This window comes from Mycetomoellerius zeteki, unplaced genomic scaffold, assembly GCF_001594055.1.
Source record: "Mycetomoellerius zeteki isolate Tzet28-1 unplaced genomic scaffold, Tzet1.0 scaffold55, whole genome shotgun sequence".
Lineage (NCBI taxonomy): Eukaryota > Metazoa > Arthropoda > Insecta > Hymenoptera > Formicidae > Mycetomoellerius > Mycetomoellerius zeteki.
Window position 1 is genome coordinate 580,520 of NW_017257555.1, and position 15,047 is coordinate 595,566.

Genomic DNA, 15,047 nt, shown 5'->3' on the forward strand with positions numbered 1-15,047 from the left:
CGTACATACAGATTGTCCTGGAATTTGCAAATCAAACTATCACAGCAAGAAGATCCTCGAAAAATTAAGTATTTGCTTTCATTGGCTTCCATCAAAAAGTTATTTGTAATTTTTTATTCAAAACAGTAATTTTTTAGATATAAGAATTTAATCATAGCCAATTAGAGACTATGTTTAGACGCTTACTTGCGAGTATGTTGCAGTGAGCACTTATCAATGTACACTAACACATATTGCGCGTAACTCATTGACAGTCTGCTTGAGAAATAAAAATTTATAAATAATTTTTTTACTTAATTTTTCAAAAATTTTCTTGTGGTATTTTGATTTACGAATTTTGAGATACTCTGTGTGTATATATATATATATATAATAGAGAATATATATACCTATGCACTCCAATAAATATATATTTATATCTCTTTTATTACCGAATAGCTATATAATTTAAACGGGCTAAGCATTTCGACTTATGCTTACTTTTACCTTGTGGCTAGCTGGTGTTTTGGCTCGAAGTATTTTTTTTCGTTTCGCTCGGCGTCGCGGCGAAATTATTCGTTGGGGAAGATAAAATCGCTTCCTTGAATTGATTGCCATTTAAAGTCGGCTTTTCGCTATTTTCTTGCATATTGCTATTACTATTGCTGTTACTACTACTCCCGTCGCATTCTGCTACTTTACTGTCAACAGATTTAGACGTTTCTTGGCACTGATTTGTGGTATTGTTCATTAATTCTGTATTTTCATTGTCCTGCCATTCATCCGACCTCTGTATTATACTTTTTTTAATGAGCATTGATTTGAATATTGTTAAAGTCTTGCGGAGAGTTATGCAGAAACCTCGAGATGCCGGGATGAGTGGGAATTCAGGTAATACTTTCTGGTCTATAAACAGAGCAAAAGTTTGTTATCTTATTTCATATAAAATACCATAAAAACATTCTACATACCAATATTTGCAATTTCTTTAAATGTGGTGGGAGTAACTGGAGATAGCGGATGCTGATTATTATGCTGTTCGGATATCTCCATCCATAGTTCCACTCTTTGCAGTAATTTCTCTGCATGTTTTTTGAAATGCGCAATGATTATATCCTTGAATACAGGTGGTGGATGTAACAACAATTTAGTCTGCGCCTGTACCAGCTTTAGCACCACCATCTCGTTGTACATCCTTGAGTTTTCGCGTCCTTGTTGTGAACCTTTCTGTTTCTCGAAGCCAGCTTCGTTAAAGTATGGTTCACTTACGAGGATCAGACCCTGTATTGAAACTATCACTTGCAACAGAGTGGACGAACTTGTCCATACCTCCGTACCACGACCAGACCAGGTACCCAGCAGACTCACGCACACCTTCCCATCCTCATAGAGATTTGGATTCAATCGATCGCTGCAGTAAGAAATATAGTGACAGAGAGGCGGTGCAGCTGGATAATCAGCGGACAACTGGAAATCAAAAAGGAAAAGGCCATCCTCGTAGGGCGTCTTCTCGGGACCACGAAACATCACGGAGTACAAATCTATACGGTCCTCAAATCCCTTCACCCAGACACCCGGTGGGAGAGAGCTCTTGAGCAACTTCAATTCTTTAGAAACCGTACGGAAGAAGTTGGTCAGATCGGTAGGCTGGAACATGGTCAGCTTGAATTTGTGACTGTCGGGAGCAGTCTCTTCAATGGAAAAGCCTTCGCCTTCGATATAAACCGTCGGTGGAATCTCGATAGAACAGGACGGATCCGTCATCACTTCCAGGCGTTCCTCTTCTTCGCCCTTCTGCTTTTTCCGTGGAGATGAGGTTTTCTCTGCGTCTGACAATGACATTTTTCCCAAACCGAATCTTTTCGACACTTCAGCATGCGCTAATACTAGTTGCGCTTTGATCAGATTACAAAGTTTGACGCATACTTGTGATGTTCCGATGCTCTGAGAAGTCAGTAGACTCGTTGGTACCTTTTTCACTTTGTTTGCTTCTGTTTTCTCGGGTGTGGTCATACCATTTATTGTAGATGAGCATTCTGGTACGTTGTTGACGTCCTCGCTTATAAGGAATTCTCCGCTGGACTCACTCGAGCCTGATTCCTTCTTCGAGTTTTCCGCCGAATATAATCCGGAATCCTCAGGATTAGGATTGGGACATATAAATAATCGATTAACATTCTCTTCGTCGGTCTGTTTTTTGACATTATTTTCGATAATTGGAGTATTGTCATTCTCCGATCCGTTGATAATTGTGGTAATTTGCTTTTCCTCTACGCTAATTGCACATGAAACATCGCCATTATTCGATTTTTTCGAATCATCTTTATCTATGGATTCTTCTGGATATTCAGATTTAGGCGTAAAGAGTCTCGTAACTTGATCTGCCATGCGTTGCGCGACGTTTGCTCTGCCACGTTCTCTCACTCGCTCAAGAAGTCCCTGGAAATGACACTCATGGAAGAACGCGGTACCCATTAATTTATCCATATAACGGCAATCTTTGTAGACCTCGAGAAGTTTCCTCATCACCTCTGTTGTCTGCAGGGACGGGTTTTGTGTAAAAATCTCCTCCAATCTCGACATTGCAATTCTAGCTTTTTCAATGTGTGCCGCTAATTTCGGTTTTATGTTATCCAATTCCGTCTGCTCAGTGCCATCGTTATCTGCGATGAAGCAATCTTCGAGTTCCGTTTCCCACGATGAATCAGACGAGACATCATCCCATAGTTCCCCTTCGTCGCTATCGTACTCACCGACTTTATACAGATCCTGTGGCCAACACATACTAACGTGATCGTCAATCCACCATACTTTTACTCGTCCTTCTGGATAATTGTCCAACACTTGACCAGCAGTACATCCAGTGTCTTCACCCTCGAAATTTGCTATTCGAATCACCAAGGTGCCAGGTCTATATTGAAAATCTGGATGATCCTTCAAGTCGTAAACGCTCACTTCTCGTTCCTCCAAAAAAATCGGTCTGAACAAAAAGTAGTTAATAGCAAATAAAAAAAATATATGTATTTCTAGCTTTATATAATTATTTTTTTATTTTATTTGTAATGATTTTAAATTATGGTTAAATTATAAATTCCAAATACTTAGAAAAACCTAGAGAACTCTTATTTATTTATTTACATTTTTCTTAATGTACTTCATTAATGTACTTGATATTTCGTATTCGATAAATTCTAATACAAAAATTTGAATAAATAAAACTATCGTAAAGTTCTAAAACATATGAAAAAAACATTGAAGGTATTTGTGCAATACTTACTCTGGGTTTTGACTAGAAGTATATGTACGGAACCATTTTATCTTGGCAGTACGACCCTGATGATCAACACTTTGTACAACGCCATACATTCTAGACTCTTCTTTTTGATCTACAACAAAATCACCTGGAAAAAATTCCTTATCATCCAGGTGATGAATTGGATACAATTGTGTTGATGGTATTCCTAAAAAAGAATAAATGACGTTTAGTATCGCTAGGATTTTTTCAGTAATTGAGACTGTTTATTTTTTAATAATATATAAATCAATAATATATAAATTACTTGATTTAATAATATATAAATCAATGATATTGTACGCAAATTATAAGTTAAAACGTAATTTGAATACATTCTTACGTATTTAAAATAAGCGATAATTAAAATAAAATTATCAATAATCAATACCAAATTCTACTGAGCCGTCTTGCCACACCACATTCGCTTTCGTATTAGTAGACAACGTTTCTACGACTATCTTAGTCCCGGGAATCAATGGAACAGGCGGTATTTTCTTTTTCGCTTTTCGCAATTTCTTTTTCTTCAGCACTTTCGTCATTAACGCAGGACCCTTCTTTTTCTTTCCCGCTGATGACATGCTGGAACAACAGCTAGAGACCTACAAAACGCACACATTTCTATATCTTCACTTTCCTTTTCTTAAAAAACGGAAGACGAATGAAAGACATATTACCGAAGTAGAATCACTTTGTGAACCTGTATCTTCCGTATCCCACTCGTCCGAACTTTCAGCATGTTGATTTTGAGGCGGCGGCATCAAAACATTGTTACTTATGGTGTCCTGAGGACGAATGCCATTACTTTGACCGTTTTCTTCCGTCGGTTGATCGGATGTTTTATCCTTTTTTTGTTCCTTCTTCTTGTCTTCCATCAGCTTCGTCACTGTGATATTTGGACGCGTCTTCTTTGGACTTTGCTTAGGAACTTGATAAATATCCCTCTGTTGCTTACGCCATTGCTCACGCGTAATAACATTTTCGTTACCCTTAATAATGTAGAAGTTACGATTGCCGACTTGTACTGTTGAGGGTTCAAATACATTTAACAATTTTATTTTTTTCAAGTCTTCACCCTCAACCACGAACTTTGGTTGAACCTGATCGGACCAACCGTCCTTTGAATATGCCCGGCACTGCCAATGCACACCTATCCAATCAGTCTCCACTTTTTCCACAATCACTTTGGTTATTTTTTGTGGTTTTAATTTCCTTTTTGCCTTCATCTCCTTTGTGCACTGAAGCCACTGCGCATCCTCTAAGCAGTGAACCGGTCCCCATAGGCTCTGACCAGGATAGAATTCAGTCGGGTGTGGAAAATCATTGTCCTAAAACATACTTATTGTTTGGATCCTATATGAATGATAAAGTAGTTCAATCTTACGCTGTCTCGAGCTTCTTCCAATTGTCCCAACACACAGGAATCCATCTCGTTTATGACACAGTGAGATCCATCTGGAGTTACCAGCCATAACTTGAAGTGTGTCATTCTAATGCCACCAACCCAAGAATCCAGACACACTGCCATATCTGTCGCAAATTCCTACAAATAACAGCTATGTGTGTTTCAGTATATAAATAATATATAACCATCTATCATAGAGATATTGATATACCTGCAATGGAATCAGGTCTTCGCTCTTGATATCTGTGAGAACCTGTTTGGTACCGATGACCTGAACACAGGCCGTCAGTTCTACGTCCCGGCAGTAACCTCTTTGTGTATCCTTTCCTTTGATCATTCTACGTACCACATCTCCAGGCATAAGTGTCCTATCGGCCAAATGAACCTAGAAGTAAAACATAAAAATCTCTGAATACAAAACTGCTTAAATGTCATTAATTTAAAATCCTAATGCAAACCAATGCAAACAGAGGTCAAATGACAGGTGCAAAAGGCACAGATCAAAAAACCATGCAGAAGAAACATTGAAATGCATTGGGACAGTACAATCGCTCGATTGCAGCGAGATCCAGTCACGTCGCCAGAGAAACCACGTAAGATACCTTTTTGCAGTTGACCAACTCCTCGACACCGGACGGATGCCAGATCATGCGGATCTCGCCCTTCTTGCGTTTCGGCAAGTTCTCCTCATTGTCACTGCTCTCGTCGGATAGGTCCAGGTCGTCGTTCTCCATGACGATGCCGAAGACGACATTGCCCCGTTTGTCCATGCGGTAGACGACATCCTCGTAGAAGTACTGATTCTCCGGTGCAACGTTCGTCGCGGCAGCCATTTTTCGTGCCCTGCCTGATGACGACGGCACTGTTCCTGCCTTATTCCCGTTGACTCTCGTCTCTCGAACCTCTTACCTCGATATTTTCGGCAACTGTCGATGGCCGAGCCCGGCGCTCACCAGCGCCAGAGAGAAATCGGAGAAATCTGATGGAGCGGCCATCGGGTCATCCCGACCTTTTTTTTCAGACGTTCGAAACCCCTCGTACACTAGCGCCAATACATCTATTTTCGAATTGGATACTACGTAGCTACGTTAAAAATATAGATGTGGTGTGAATCCGTGCTAAATTAGTGTAGAAACACTATGCTAAATCGTAATGTCAAAATTCGATGTTATACAAATGTGAGGTGAATCCAGCTACCAATGGTAGCTTTTTATGGTCAAAATGCGCGAGAGCACACTTTTTCGGATTTCAGTGGAAACTGGACCATTCATGTCTGTAGTTATTTTCGAGTTGAATCGCATCTAGACCTTCCTGCACTATGATTGTCAGTTACGTACTATTTAACTAGTTTAATCTAGACAATAAATAATCGATCCACAATTCGATTGGCTATCATTTGTCTATGCTGCTCCTACTGTGCAATTAAAATATATGATTGATACCACACTGGTATGTATACATGTATAAGAAAAATAAAAATGTATTTAAATGTAAAAAAGATCTAATGTTATCTGTTAATATTAAAAAACGATTTGATTGTGTATTTTTAAAATCACATTTTATTTTAAAGAAGTAGAACTTATACATTCACAGTACTTATCTCCGAATTTTTGGCTATTAAATTAAAGGAATATGATCGTTATTAACAGTAATAAATAATATAAATAACTCAATGCACTTTTTACATACACAAGATTAATAACAAGATAGAATACAACGAATATGAAAAAAAATGTAAAGCCTCAAGAAAATTATTAATTTTATCGATTTTTGATTTTACCAATTTTTGTAACTTAGTTAACAAAATAACTTTTTATAATTTTATTGAGTTTTTTGGTCTCAGATTTGAACAAAAACATTAATAAATAATATTAGGAAGATACAAAGGTAGTAACATTTTCTTTTTCTACAAAGTTCAATAAATCTATATGTATATATATATATATTTATATATAGATTTATGTATATTGCAAAATTTGTATGTTTATACTGCAAAATGAGTACGCTGAAAACCTTGTCCCAGACTCTGTAATATTTGTTGGACTTCAACATCATTTTGATGATAGAAGATGTAAGCGTCAAATTTTGTTGCCATGTTACAATTTGTTTCTCTAAAAATAGTAGTAGATAACACCAATAAGTTATGCGTATATAATTTTAAATTATACAATCTAATTATGCTGACATTAATTTAATAAAGCTCACCCTGCGATGAATGCAAAATAATCTGGAATATTGATGGTACGGCCGCACGACGAAATTTCCATATAACTTTGTTTACATATTGTCTAAATAAAAATGTCACTTTGTTCAATTTAAATATTTAACACACACATATTACAATATTCACTTTCTGAACTATCTTGAATTTAATAATTAAAACAGAAGTTATTTATAATTTTCAATAATTTTTTATATATGATTAATTAACTTACCTGATTGTCTACTTCGCGAGTTACTGCAATTCCAATTTCTAAGCATTCAAATCGCACAGGCACTTGTTTTTCTTCTCCTGACTTCAATAAACGCCAAATAGCTTTCTCAATTTGTTTAACATCTCCCTCTGTACCAACATGTACAGAACCGCAATATTTCACGGAGAATCCGCTGCTTAATGTTTTACTTCCTAATTTAGAGCTCTGACTTTTTTTAGTGGTTTCTTCCACTTGGTCTAATTGTGATATCTGTATTAAGGGTTTCATGCTCTCAATTCCTGAATTTTTTATAAGCTGTACTATTGGTTCATAAAGCTCACAGCATTTTTTGGTAGAATGCTAAAAATACACAGTAATCATTATATCAGCATATATGTTCCTTTAATCACCATTTAAAATGCAAAATACCTTAATGATATGTAGCATTATCGGTTGTCCACTAGCTTTCTTCATAATTTTACGTAGTTTTCCTTTGCTATCGCCATTGATGACATTCTCGTTTATCTCGTCCAGTACATCTCCAACCTCGACTTTATTCTGATTTACATGATAGCATGTAAATAACACTAAATTTAAAGCATTTATAATTTTAAAAAGTTATATCAGATACTCAGAGATCTATTTCTTACATCTTCAGCAGCCACCGATTTCTCATTGACATTGACGACTAATGCTTTCTCGTTGGTAAAACTGCAACAGCAACAAATAAAATTCATATAGTTCCTACTTTCTTCTGTCTTAACAAATACTTACCATACAGAGATGCCTAAACTTTTGCAAGGTACCAACTCCAAAGCTACACATTTCGGCATCTGCCAGGTGTCATCCAAGAAAGCTGCATTTCTTAAATTCAATTTAAAATTAAACTTACTGCATTGCAGTAGTACAGACAATAGTATCTCCCGTAAAATGTCATCTCCCAAAATGCTTTTTAAGTTGTAAAACTCGGTAGCTAGAGCTGGTATTCTGGCCTAAAGATATAATTATAAATTTCTAATTAACTAATAGACATACATATTTTAAAGATTGACATAAATTCATTCGTCTCACCAATATTTCTACTGGCATATGAAGGCATCTTCGCACCAAACATATTCTTATCAGGAGACGAAGTCGTCCAGCAGATGTATGCACCTTTGCGTTTTGTTTCACTTGCTCAATTGCCAAAAGGAATGTATTGTAACCACTAAAAATCACATTAACATTAAGTCACAGATAATATATAAAATCATGGATATTAATGAAAGAATAAGAGAATCACTTTACCTATAATTCTTTCTGGCGACATATTCTAACCAGTGCCATGCATACGGTACCTTGCAATATCCAACACTATCGAAAATAGGCAGTAAATCTTTCTGTAAGCAGTTTTCTAAGCATTTACAAAAATAACATAGATCTTCATTCTCATCTGTGATTTCCTTAGCGTGTTCTATCAGCTTTCGAGTCCATCCTGAAAAAAGATATGTAAAATTATTCTACAAGCTCACATACATTTATTTTGTTAAGATAAATTTCACATAGTAAAAGAATCAATAAGATTTGCAAGATAATGAAGAAATATATATTTTCAAAAATGTTGGCAAAAAAGAAAGACATTTTATTTGATTCTTACAATTAGAAAATATATTATAAAAATATGACTTGACATTATCAGCATATATGATAATGATTCTTGCCATTTACAATGTTCATACAAAAATTAAATTGATATGAGATTAATATTCAAAATTTTTAAATTAATTTAAGAAATATTTTTAAAATTAACACATTTCTCATTCATCACACACATATATTGTAACATGTCTATATCCTATCAAAACATCAAACACTATGACATATTATAGCTGTTAATTAAAATAATATCACATTTAAAATTCAATAGCTTTATCCAAAAGTAAAGTAAGACTGCAATAACTAGAAACTGACATTGCATAGCCTGATAATTTAAAGAAAAATTGTATGAATCATGATAAGAGAATCATAAATCCCCTGGTATAACGTTTAACGACCCATCTAACCTGACCTGCTCAATCACGAGCGATCACGAAATTACCTTTCAGCTCTTTGATGAGAGGATCCGAGACCGACATGGCACATTCTCCGCGAAATATTGGCGTTAAATCGACCGCGGCGCGTCCATCAGTAGTACGTTGTACGTCTCTCGCAGAAAATTGGTTTTATTGCCGCGACACACGCGTCAACCAAGCCTCAACAACGAGAACACCTGCATCCTGCATTGTGAACGTGTGGCGACGTATCAGCTACGATAGGGATGGTGGTAGTGGTAGTAAAGTCGCGTAACTGGATTGCGCTCCTTTGAAATCAAATGTCACTTAATAACAACCTAACAACACTTGAGGTTATTTTATTTATTATTAATTCAGGAATAATATAATACGTTACTTAATTTTATCGTCTAAACAATCAATAGAGTGATTTTTGATGACCCCCCCCCAATTAAAAATAATCATTATAATTATATATCACTTGTCATTATATATAATTATAATTATACATTATTGTTTGTTCTACAATTTATTATAATATTTGAGATTATTATATATAATGGATTTACTCAAAAGAGAAAAATAAAAATGAATTCGCGCTATCAATAAAGAAAATTACTGTGACTTAGCTTAATTTTTCGCAGCTAGGATGTAAAAATCTCCTTAAGTAACTATTCTCGCGCAAGTTAAAGACCGATTATTTATAAGCCTATTTTGAACGATCTGCATATAACTTTACGTTAGATTCATTTATAATGTTTTTAATACACATATATATGCACATATGTAATATTTTTTTTGTATTGATATAACGTGAATTTAATATTATTTATAATAATTTAATTATTTGTTATAATTAATTAATACTTAATTTAATAAAATAAATTATTGCTTTGTACAAATAATTCATTAATTATTAATATTTTTGTTGTGCTTTTTTTTTATACTTACGCGTACGAGCATAATATGAATTGATATTTCCAATAAACGCCCCGCTTACACTTTTGCGAATAATATTGTTTGCGCCTGTGTATTTCTGTCGACAATACATATGTATTTGATCTATCGTTTGTTCTTTAACATTTAATCTTATAGCTCATATAACGATGCTTATGAGGAATATGTAACAAGTGCCTTATAAATAAAAATAATATTTTAAAACACAATATATATTTATCAAAATAATTTTGTGATATAATTTATATATATTTTTTTATTTTTTATGTATTATTATTTTATTATAATTTATATCTTCCGTTGCAGACAACACATGTGCTAAAAACCGTTTCAAGGACGTTGTGTAACAAGGGTTGTATAATAATATTTTATAATGTCACTTGCAGGTATAGAGCACCGTGGTGTATTTAAGTTTCTACGTTGAAGCATTTACAATTAGCCGAAGATTGTGCTGATAACAAACAACGTCGTACCAGTCCCCTAATCACTGTAAGGAGGTTTATATTAGCATCAGTATCTTCGCAACTGTTGGCTGCAGTGGTTGTTCATCACGTCGCTTAATCTCCATTTCTGTCGTAGATTTTGTTTCGTCAATTGTATCAAGTGAAGTTCAGAAGAGATTTTGGCATGGCTACACTACTTCCGCACGTAAATAGCGTTAAAGAAAAGGCGTTGCAGACCTTTGCCGAGAAATTCGGCGAGCAGGCCGCTGTTTGCGTGTACGCACCAGGACGTGTTAATCTCATCGGCGAGCACACCGACTATAACGACGGTTTTGTACTGCCGATGGTAAATCTTGGTAAATCTTTTGCATCGCACACAAAACATTCACGTTTCTTCACACGTTCCCTTTTGTTCGCTCTTAAATCGCACGTATTTTATTTTGTTCTAAATAGAGCTTAGAAAGCGCACAAAAAGTATAGAGAAAGAATAGAAAAAGAATAGAGAAAATAATAGAAAAAGCTTTTACTTCGAAACGAAATCAGTCTCTGTCGCGCTTTTATTTTTTTTTTCTTTATTTTTTTCTTTATATATTATCCCTATTTCTCTTTTGTTCTTTCTTTATTCTCTCGTTCTCTACTCTTTCCTTCCTCCCAAAATATTAAATATTTTAAGTGCATAAAATGAGGAACGCATTTAAATTTAAATATAAACCAAAATTGATTTTAATTTCGAATTGTAATTAAATTTATGAAAATCACGATTATGCGTGGATTGTAATATTATCATTATTAATTATTACGTCATTGTGTTATCACACACAGAATTGTAGCTTACGCCAACGAAATGTTAAAACCATGTGACATCGTTGTGTTTTTCTCAGCGCGCTGAACTGTTTGTTATATAACTAAAGGATACAAATGAAATTGTAGTAAATTTAATTGCTTGTATTACTGTGGTGCGCTTTAAAAATTGCTACAAAATAAAACTGCAAAAATATAGATAATATAAGCATCGATAAGATATCCAATATATATCTTTCGCTAAAATAAATTTTACGTATGTAAGTATGTGTGGGCATGCGTGCATATGACAATAGGTCTGTTCCTTTTAACTGAGCTTCTTGTACAGAATTCACCTTTTTTCTTTTTTTCTCCAAATGAAAAGAAAAAGAAAAAAAATGAACCATGCAAGAAGTTTAGTTAAAAATAATAAATTTAATATTAACATTTACTATTATACTTTATCGGTCAAGATATTTGTATTATATTTTTGCAACAAAATAATATATTTATTTGCAAAAGCCTTCAGCATGCAGATCAGCATACAAGTGAGCAAATTCACTATTATTTGTTAAATGTTTGTTCTCCGTGCCACTTTGACGTAATTTAAACGTTACTGAAATGCATCACGTTGAATCAATAAAACGCTGCAATAAAATAATATTATAACGCGATAATATACGCGTTATTGATTATCCGCGATTCGTGAAAGTCGTCACATCGTTGCATTTTTTCTTATTAATTGAAAAAGTTTTCTCAGAGTTTTTTCTTTTGTCCTGTTTAATAAATGTCCTATTGATAACGAATACACTGTAGCTTCAGAGATCCTTGTTACTTGTATTTAATAAAAAAACGGTATAGTAGTTATTTTTATAATTCATTTATATACAAATTATCAAATGCAGATTTAGAATAGTTGATCAGACTTTACACTGCCATTTAACGGCAAAACAATAATTTGTTATTAAAGAAGTATTTAATAATTTTAAAATAATTATCAGGCACTGCCAATGATCACGGTGATAGTTGGAAAATCTCACAATGGTAAAAAAACCAGAATTCTTTCCTTGAGTGACGTGGTCGGCGATATAAACGAGTTCGAATTCGAAGCTGAGAGTCGAGCTGATATAAAACCGGGAGAGCCAAAATGGGCGAACTACATAAAAGGATGCATTGCCAATTTTATTTGTAAGTTATTCGTAATTTTGATCGTTACACGTAATTTATTTAGAAGCTCGAAATTAATTAAATCCTTAAGAAACGTTTAAGAAATGCCAAGAAAGTTAAATGTAAATCATATGCTATTAGCTGTAGGATACTTTATACAACGCAAACCGACTAATACATTATTATTTTAGGTGACGTCTCCGCGTTCAATGCTGTAATTGTATCGACTGTACCAGCAGGCGCCGGCCTTAGCAGTTCTGCAGCTCTAGAGGTAGCGACTTACACTTTCTTGGAGACCTTGAGTGGGAAAAAACCGGAGAAACCAGAACTGAAGGTAACTATGTTCTAACGATCATACAGCTTTTTTCTAACAGTAGTAACATAATAACATAATGTGGTATTAGGTAATGTATACACTTATGTGTGTATATACGTATATACAATTTTTTAGAGAACTAACAATTGCTGATAATGTCATTTTAAGCTGAACAGCATAACATAAAGATACATTAAAATTTATTGAAATAAAATATTTATCCATCGATATTAATAGCCAAATTGGCAGATAATTGATTAGCTATTAGAATATTTATACTATTCCAACGATTAATTGTGAAAAATAATGATAACCATGCGATATATGTACAAAAACGAATTTTCAAGATTCATTTTCTAAGATTTGATTAGTTTCTTTGTGAAAATCTTTTGGAGGCAACGAAATTTTGAAGAGATTTTTTTATATTCTGAAATTTTTATCCGTATTCATTCATTCTTTCATTTATCTATATAGCCGCTATATAAATGAATAGTTACTTATATTTTATACAATTTTTAATTAATCCCAAATAAAGGATATGTTAATTAATATAAAATATATTATGTATATACATATTATACATAGGCTTTAGCGTGTCAAAAAGCAGAGCATGATTTCGCTGGGGTGCCATGCGGTATAATGGACCAGTTTATCTCAACTATGAGCAAAGAAGGCTGCGCTCTTTTACTTGACTGTCGCGATCTTATTACTAAACAAATACCTATGCTGCATCTAGATAATTATGTTTTTCTCATAACGAATTCGAACACACCGCACAAATTGAGTTCAAGCGCCTATTGCGAGCGTAGAGATTGTTGTTACGAAGCCGCGAAAATCTTGGGCAAGAAGAGTTTGAGAGATGCAAATATGAATGATATTTTAGGTAACAGTAGAGAATTTTAAATGTTATGTTTGTATTCTTTAATATATTATAATATTCTTGATTTTATTTTTTTATTTTATCTCATTTTATTTTATTTTAAACCAATTACATTTTGTATATAATAGACTAACGTGTTTTTAGCGTTAATATCGCAAAATGCATCCGAGTCCATTGTGAAAAGAGCTCGTCACGTGGTCACAGAAATTCAACGAACTCTGGACGCTGCGGTGGCACTTGAGAAAAGCGACTTTCAGCAATTTGGACGCTTAATGAATGAAAGTCACGATTCATTGCGCGACGATTACGAAGTCTCGTCTAAGGAACTCGATTCGCTGGTCTCGGCGGCTAGGGAAGTAGACGGTGTATTAGGAAGCCGTTTGACAGGCGCAGGCTTCGGTGGTTGCACCGTAACTTTGTTGAGAAAGGATGCGGTTGACAAAACGATCCAATATATGAAAGCGAAGTTAATGTCTTTTTCGTCTGTATTAAATTAAGTTTTGGTTTCTTTATGTAAATGCTGTTAAAATATTTTTGTTTGTAGATATTCCGGCACGCCTACATTTTACATAGCGACTCCGTCCGGAGGTGCTCGAGAAATCAGTTAGTATTGATATTAATTTCTTAAATATGGTATTGTAAATTTACATGGACGTAGCCAGGATTTTATTAGGAAAAGGGGCTAAATATTTTAGAGAAGGACATCGTCACCATGTGCCAACGAACAAATAAAAAGTTCTACATAATTTTTATTTCTTAAGTCTTTTTTCCCCCAACATTGTAAACTGATTTTCGCAACTTACATTTAGAATATTATCGTTCTTGCAAAACTTTTCTAGAACTTCATCTTCCTTTTTCTTTTCCAATATTATTTTCTTGTGAATACTCGTTAGGAATAATCTGTTTAAGCGGATTTCACTCATTGTTGATCTCAATCATGTCTTAACCTGCCTTAAAGTGCTAAATGCCAATAGTACTCGTGGAACAAGGCTGTGCTAATGAGATTGTTAGAGCACTTTTTATAACGGGCATTTGAATTTTGAAATTATTTTATTATATTATAAATATTGTACTATAATTTTTTGATTCAAAATTTGGGGGGCACGTCTCTTCCTGGCTATGCCCATGTAAATATACATGTACAGTGGATTACAGAAAGGTTGCAACACTTTCGATGAATTTCGGAACTCAGTCTTACTCGTAGAACGGTTGAACATAATGTTTAGATCTATAAGATAAATAAGAATCAATCTTTCTGGTGAACAGACTGCATTCCAAAACCCATCGAAAAAAAGTGTTGCAACCTTTCTGTAAATCACTTTGTACACATTTTATCTTTAATATCGTATGTTAACAATTGTATAATGTTTTGAAATACATAACT

At 34.3% G+C, this 15,047-nt stretch overlaps 3 protein-coding genes across 5 annotated transcripts; 1 reads left to right on the forward strand and 2 right to left on the reverse strand.

The window, feature by feature from the left end:
* Positions 1-402: 402 nt before the first annotated feature.
* LOC108727843 ((E3-independent) E2 ubiquitin-conjugating enzyme UBE2O) lies at positions 403-5,701 on the reverse strand. Its single transcript, XM_018456117.1, has 8 exons — positions 5,279-5,701; positions 4,888-5,061; positions 4,656-4,814; positions 3,949-4,599; positions 3,663-3,873; positions 3,257-3,440; positions 951-2,959; positions 403-885 (listed from the first exon to the last, which is right to left on the reverse strand). Exons 1-8 carry the CDS (start codon positions 5,507-5,509, stop codon positions 494-496), a joined length of 4,011 nt encoding a protein of 1,336 aa, XP_018311619.1. The 5' UTR covers positions 5,510-5,701; the 3' UTR covers positions 403-493.
* Positions 5,702-6,021: 320 nt separating this feature from the next.
* LOC108727847 (galactokinase) lies at positions 6,022-14,786 on the forward strand. 3 transcript variants are annotated; one of them, XM_018456126.1, is made up of 8 exons: positions 6,022-6,125; positions 10,464-10,566; positions 10,657-10,866; positions 12,302-12,488; positions 12,659-12,801; positions 13,369-13,666; positions 13,808-14,129; positions 14,208-14,785. In XM_018456126.1, exons 3-8 carry the CDS (start codon positions 10,705-10,707, stop codon positions 14,269-14,271), a joined length of 1,176 nt encoding a protein of 391 aa, XP_018311628.1. In that variant the 5' UTR covers positions 6,022-6,125; positions 10,464-10,566; positions 10,657-10,704; the 3' UTR covers positions 14,272-14,785. The 3 variants fall into 3 exon arrangements, with proteins under 3 accessions (XP_018311628.1, XP_018311627.1, XP_018311630.1); XM_018456125.1 differs by lacking the exons at positions 6,022-6,125; positions 10,464-10,566 and having other exon boundaries at positions 10,604-10,866; positions 14,208-14,784; XM_018456128.1 differs by lacking the exons at positions 6,022-6,125; positions 10,464-10,566 and having other exon boundaries at positions 10,785-10,876; positions 14,208-14,786.
* On the reverse strand, positions 6,661-9,465 carry LOC108727846 (uncharacterized). The gene is made up of 9 exons (XM_018456124.1): positions 9,168-9,465; positions 8,378-8,564; positions 8,162-8,297; positions 7,865-8,082; positions 7,741-7,801; positions 7,520-7,648; positions 7,112-7,450; positions 6,882-6,964; positions 6,661-6,787 (listed from the first exon to the last, which is right to left on the reverse strand). The coding sequence occupies exons 1-9, from the start codon at positions 9,202-9,204 to the stop codon at positions 6,661-6,663; spliced, it is 1,317 nt and encodes a 438-aa protein (XP_018311626.1). The 5' UTR covers positions 9,205-9,465.
* Positions 14,787-15,047: the final 261 nt, after the last annotated feature.

Coding starts and splice junctions, on each gene's coding strand:
- LOC108727843 (XM_018456117.1), bottom strand. CDS start 5,509: ATGGCTGCCGCGACGAACGTTGCACCGGAGAATCAGTACTTCTACGAG. Junction 4,815..4,887: donor AAGACCTGATTCCATTGCAG/GTATATCAATAT, acceptor TGTTATTTGTAG/GAATTTGCGACAGATATGGC. Junction 2,960..3,256: donor ACTTCTAGTCAAAACCCAGA/GTAAGTATTGCA, acceptor CTTTTTGTTCAG/ACCGATTTTTTTGGAGGAAC.
- LOC108727846 (XM_018456124.1), bottom strand. CDS start 9,204: ATGTCGGTCTCGGATCCTCTCATCAAAGAGCTGAAAG. Junction 8,083..8,161: donor ATATGCCAGTAGAAATATTG/GTGAGACGAATG, acceptor TTATATCTTTAG/GCCAGAATACCAGCTCTAGC. Junction 7,649..7,740: donor AATCGGTGGCTGCTGAAGAT/GTAAGAAATAGA, acceptor CATGTAAATCAG/AATAAAGTCGAGGTTGGAGA.
- LOC108727847 (XM_018456126.1), top strand. CDS start 10,705: ATGGCTACACTACTTCCGCACGTAAATAGCGTTAAAGAAAAGGCGTTG. Junction 10,867..12,301: donor ACGGTTTTGTACTGCCGATG/GTAAATCTTGGT, acceptor AATAATTATCAG/GCACTGCCAATGATCACGGT. Junction 13,667..13,807: donor AAATATGAATGATATTTTAG/GTAACAGTAGAG, acceptor ACGTGTTTTTAG/CGTTAATATCGCAAAATGCA.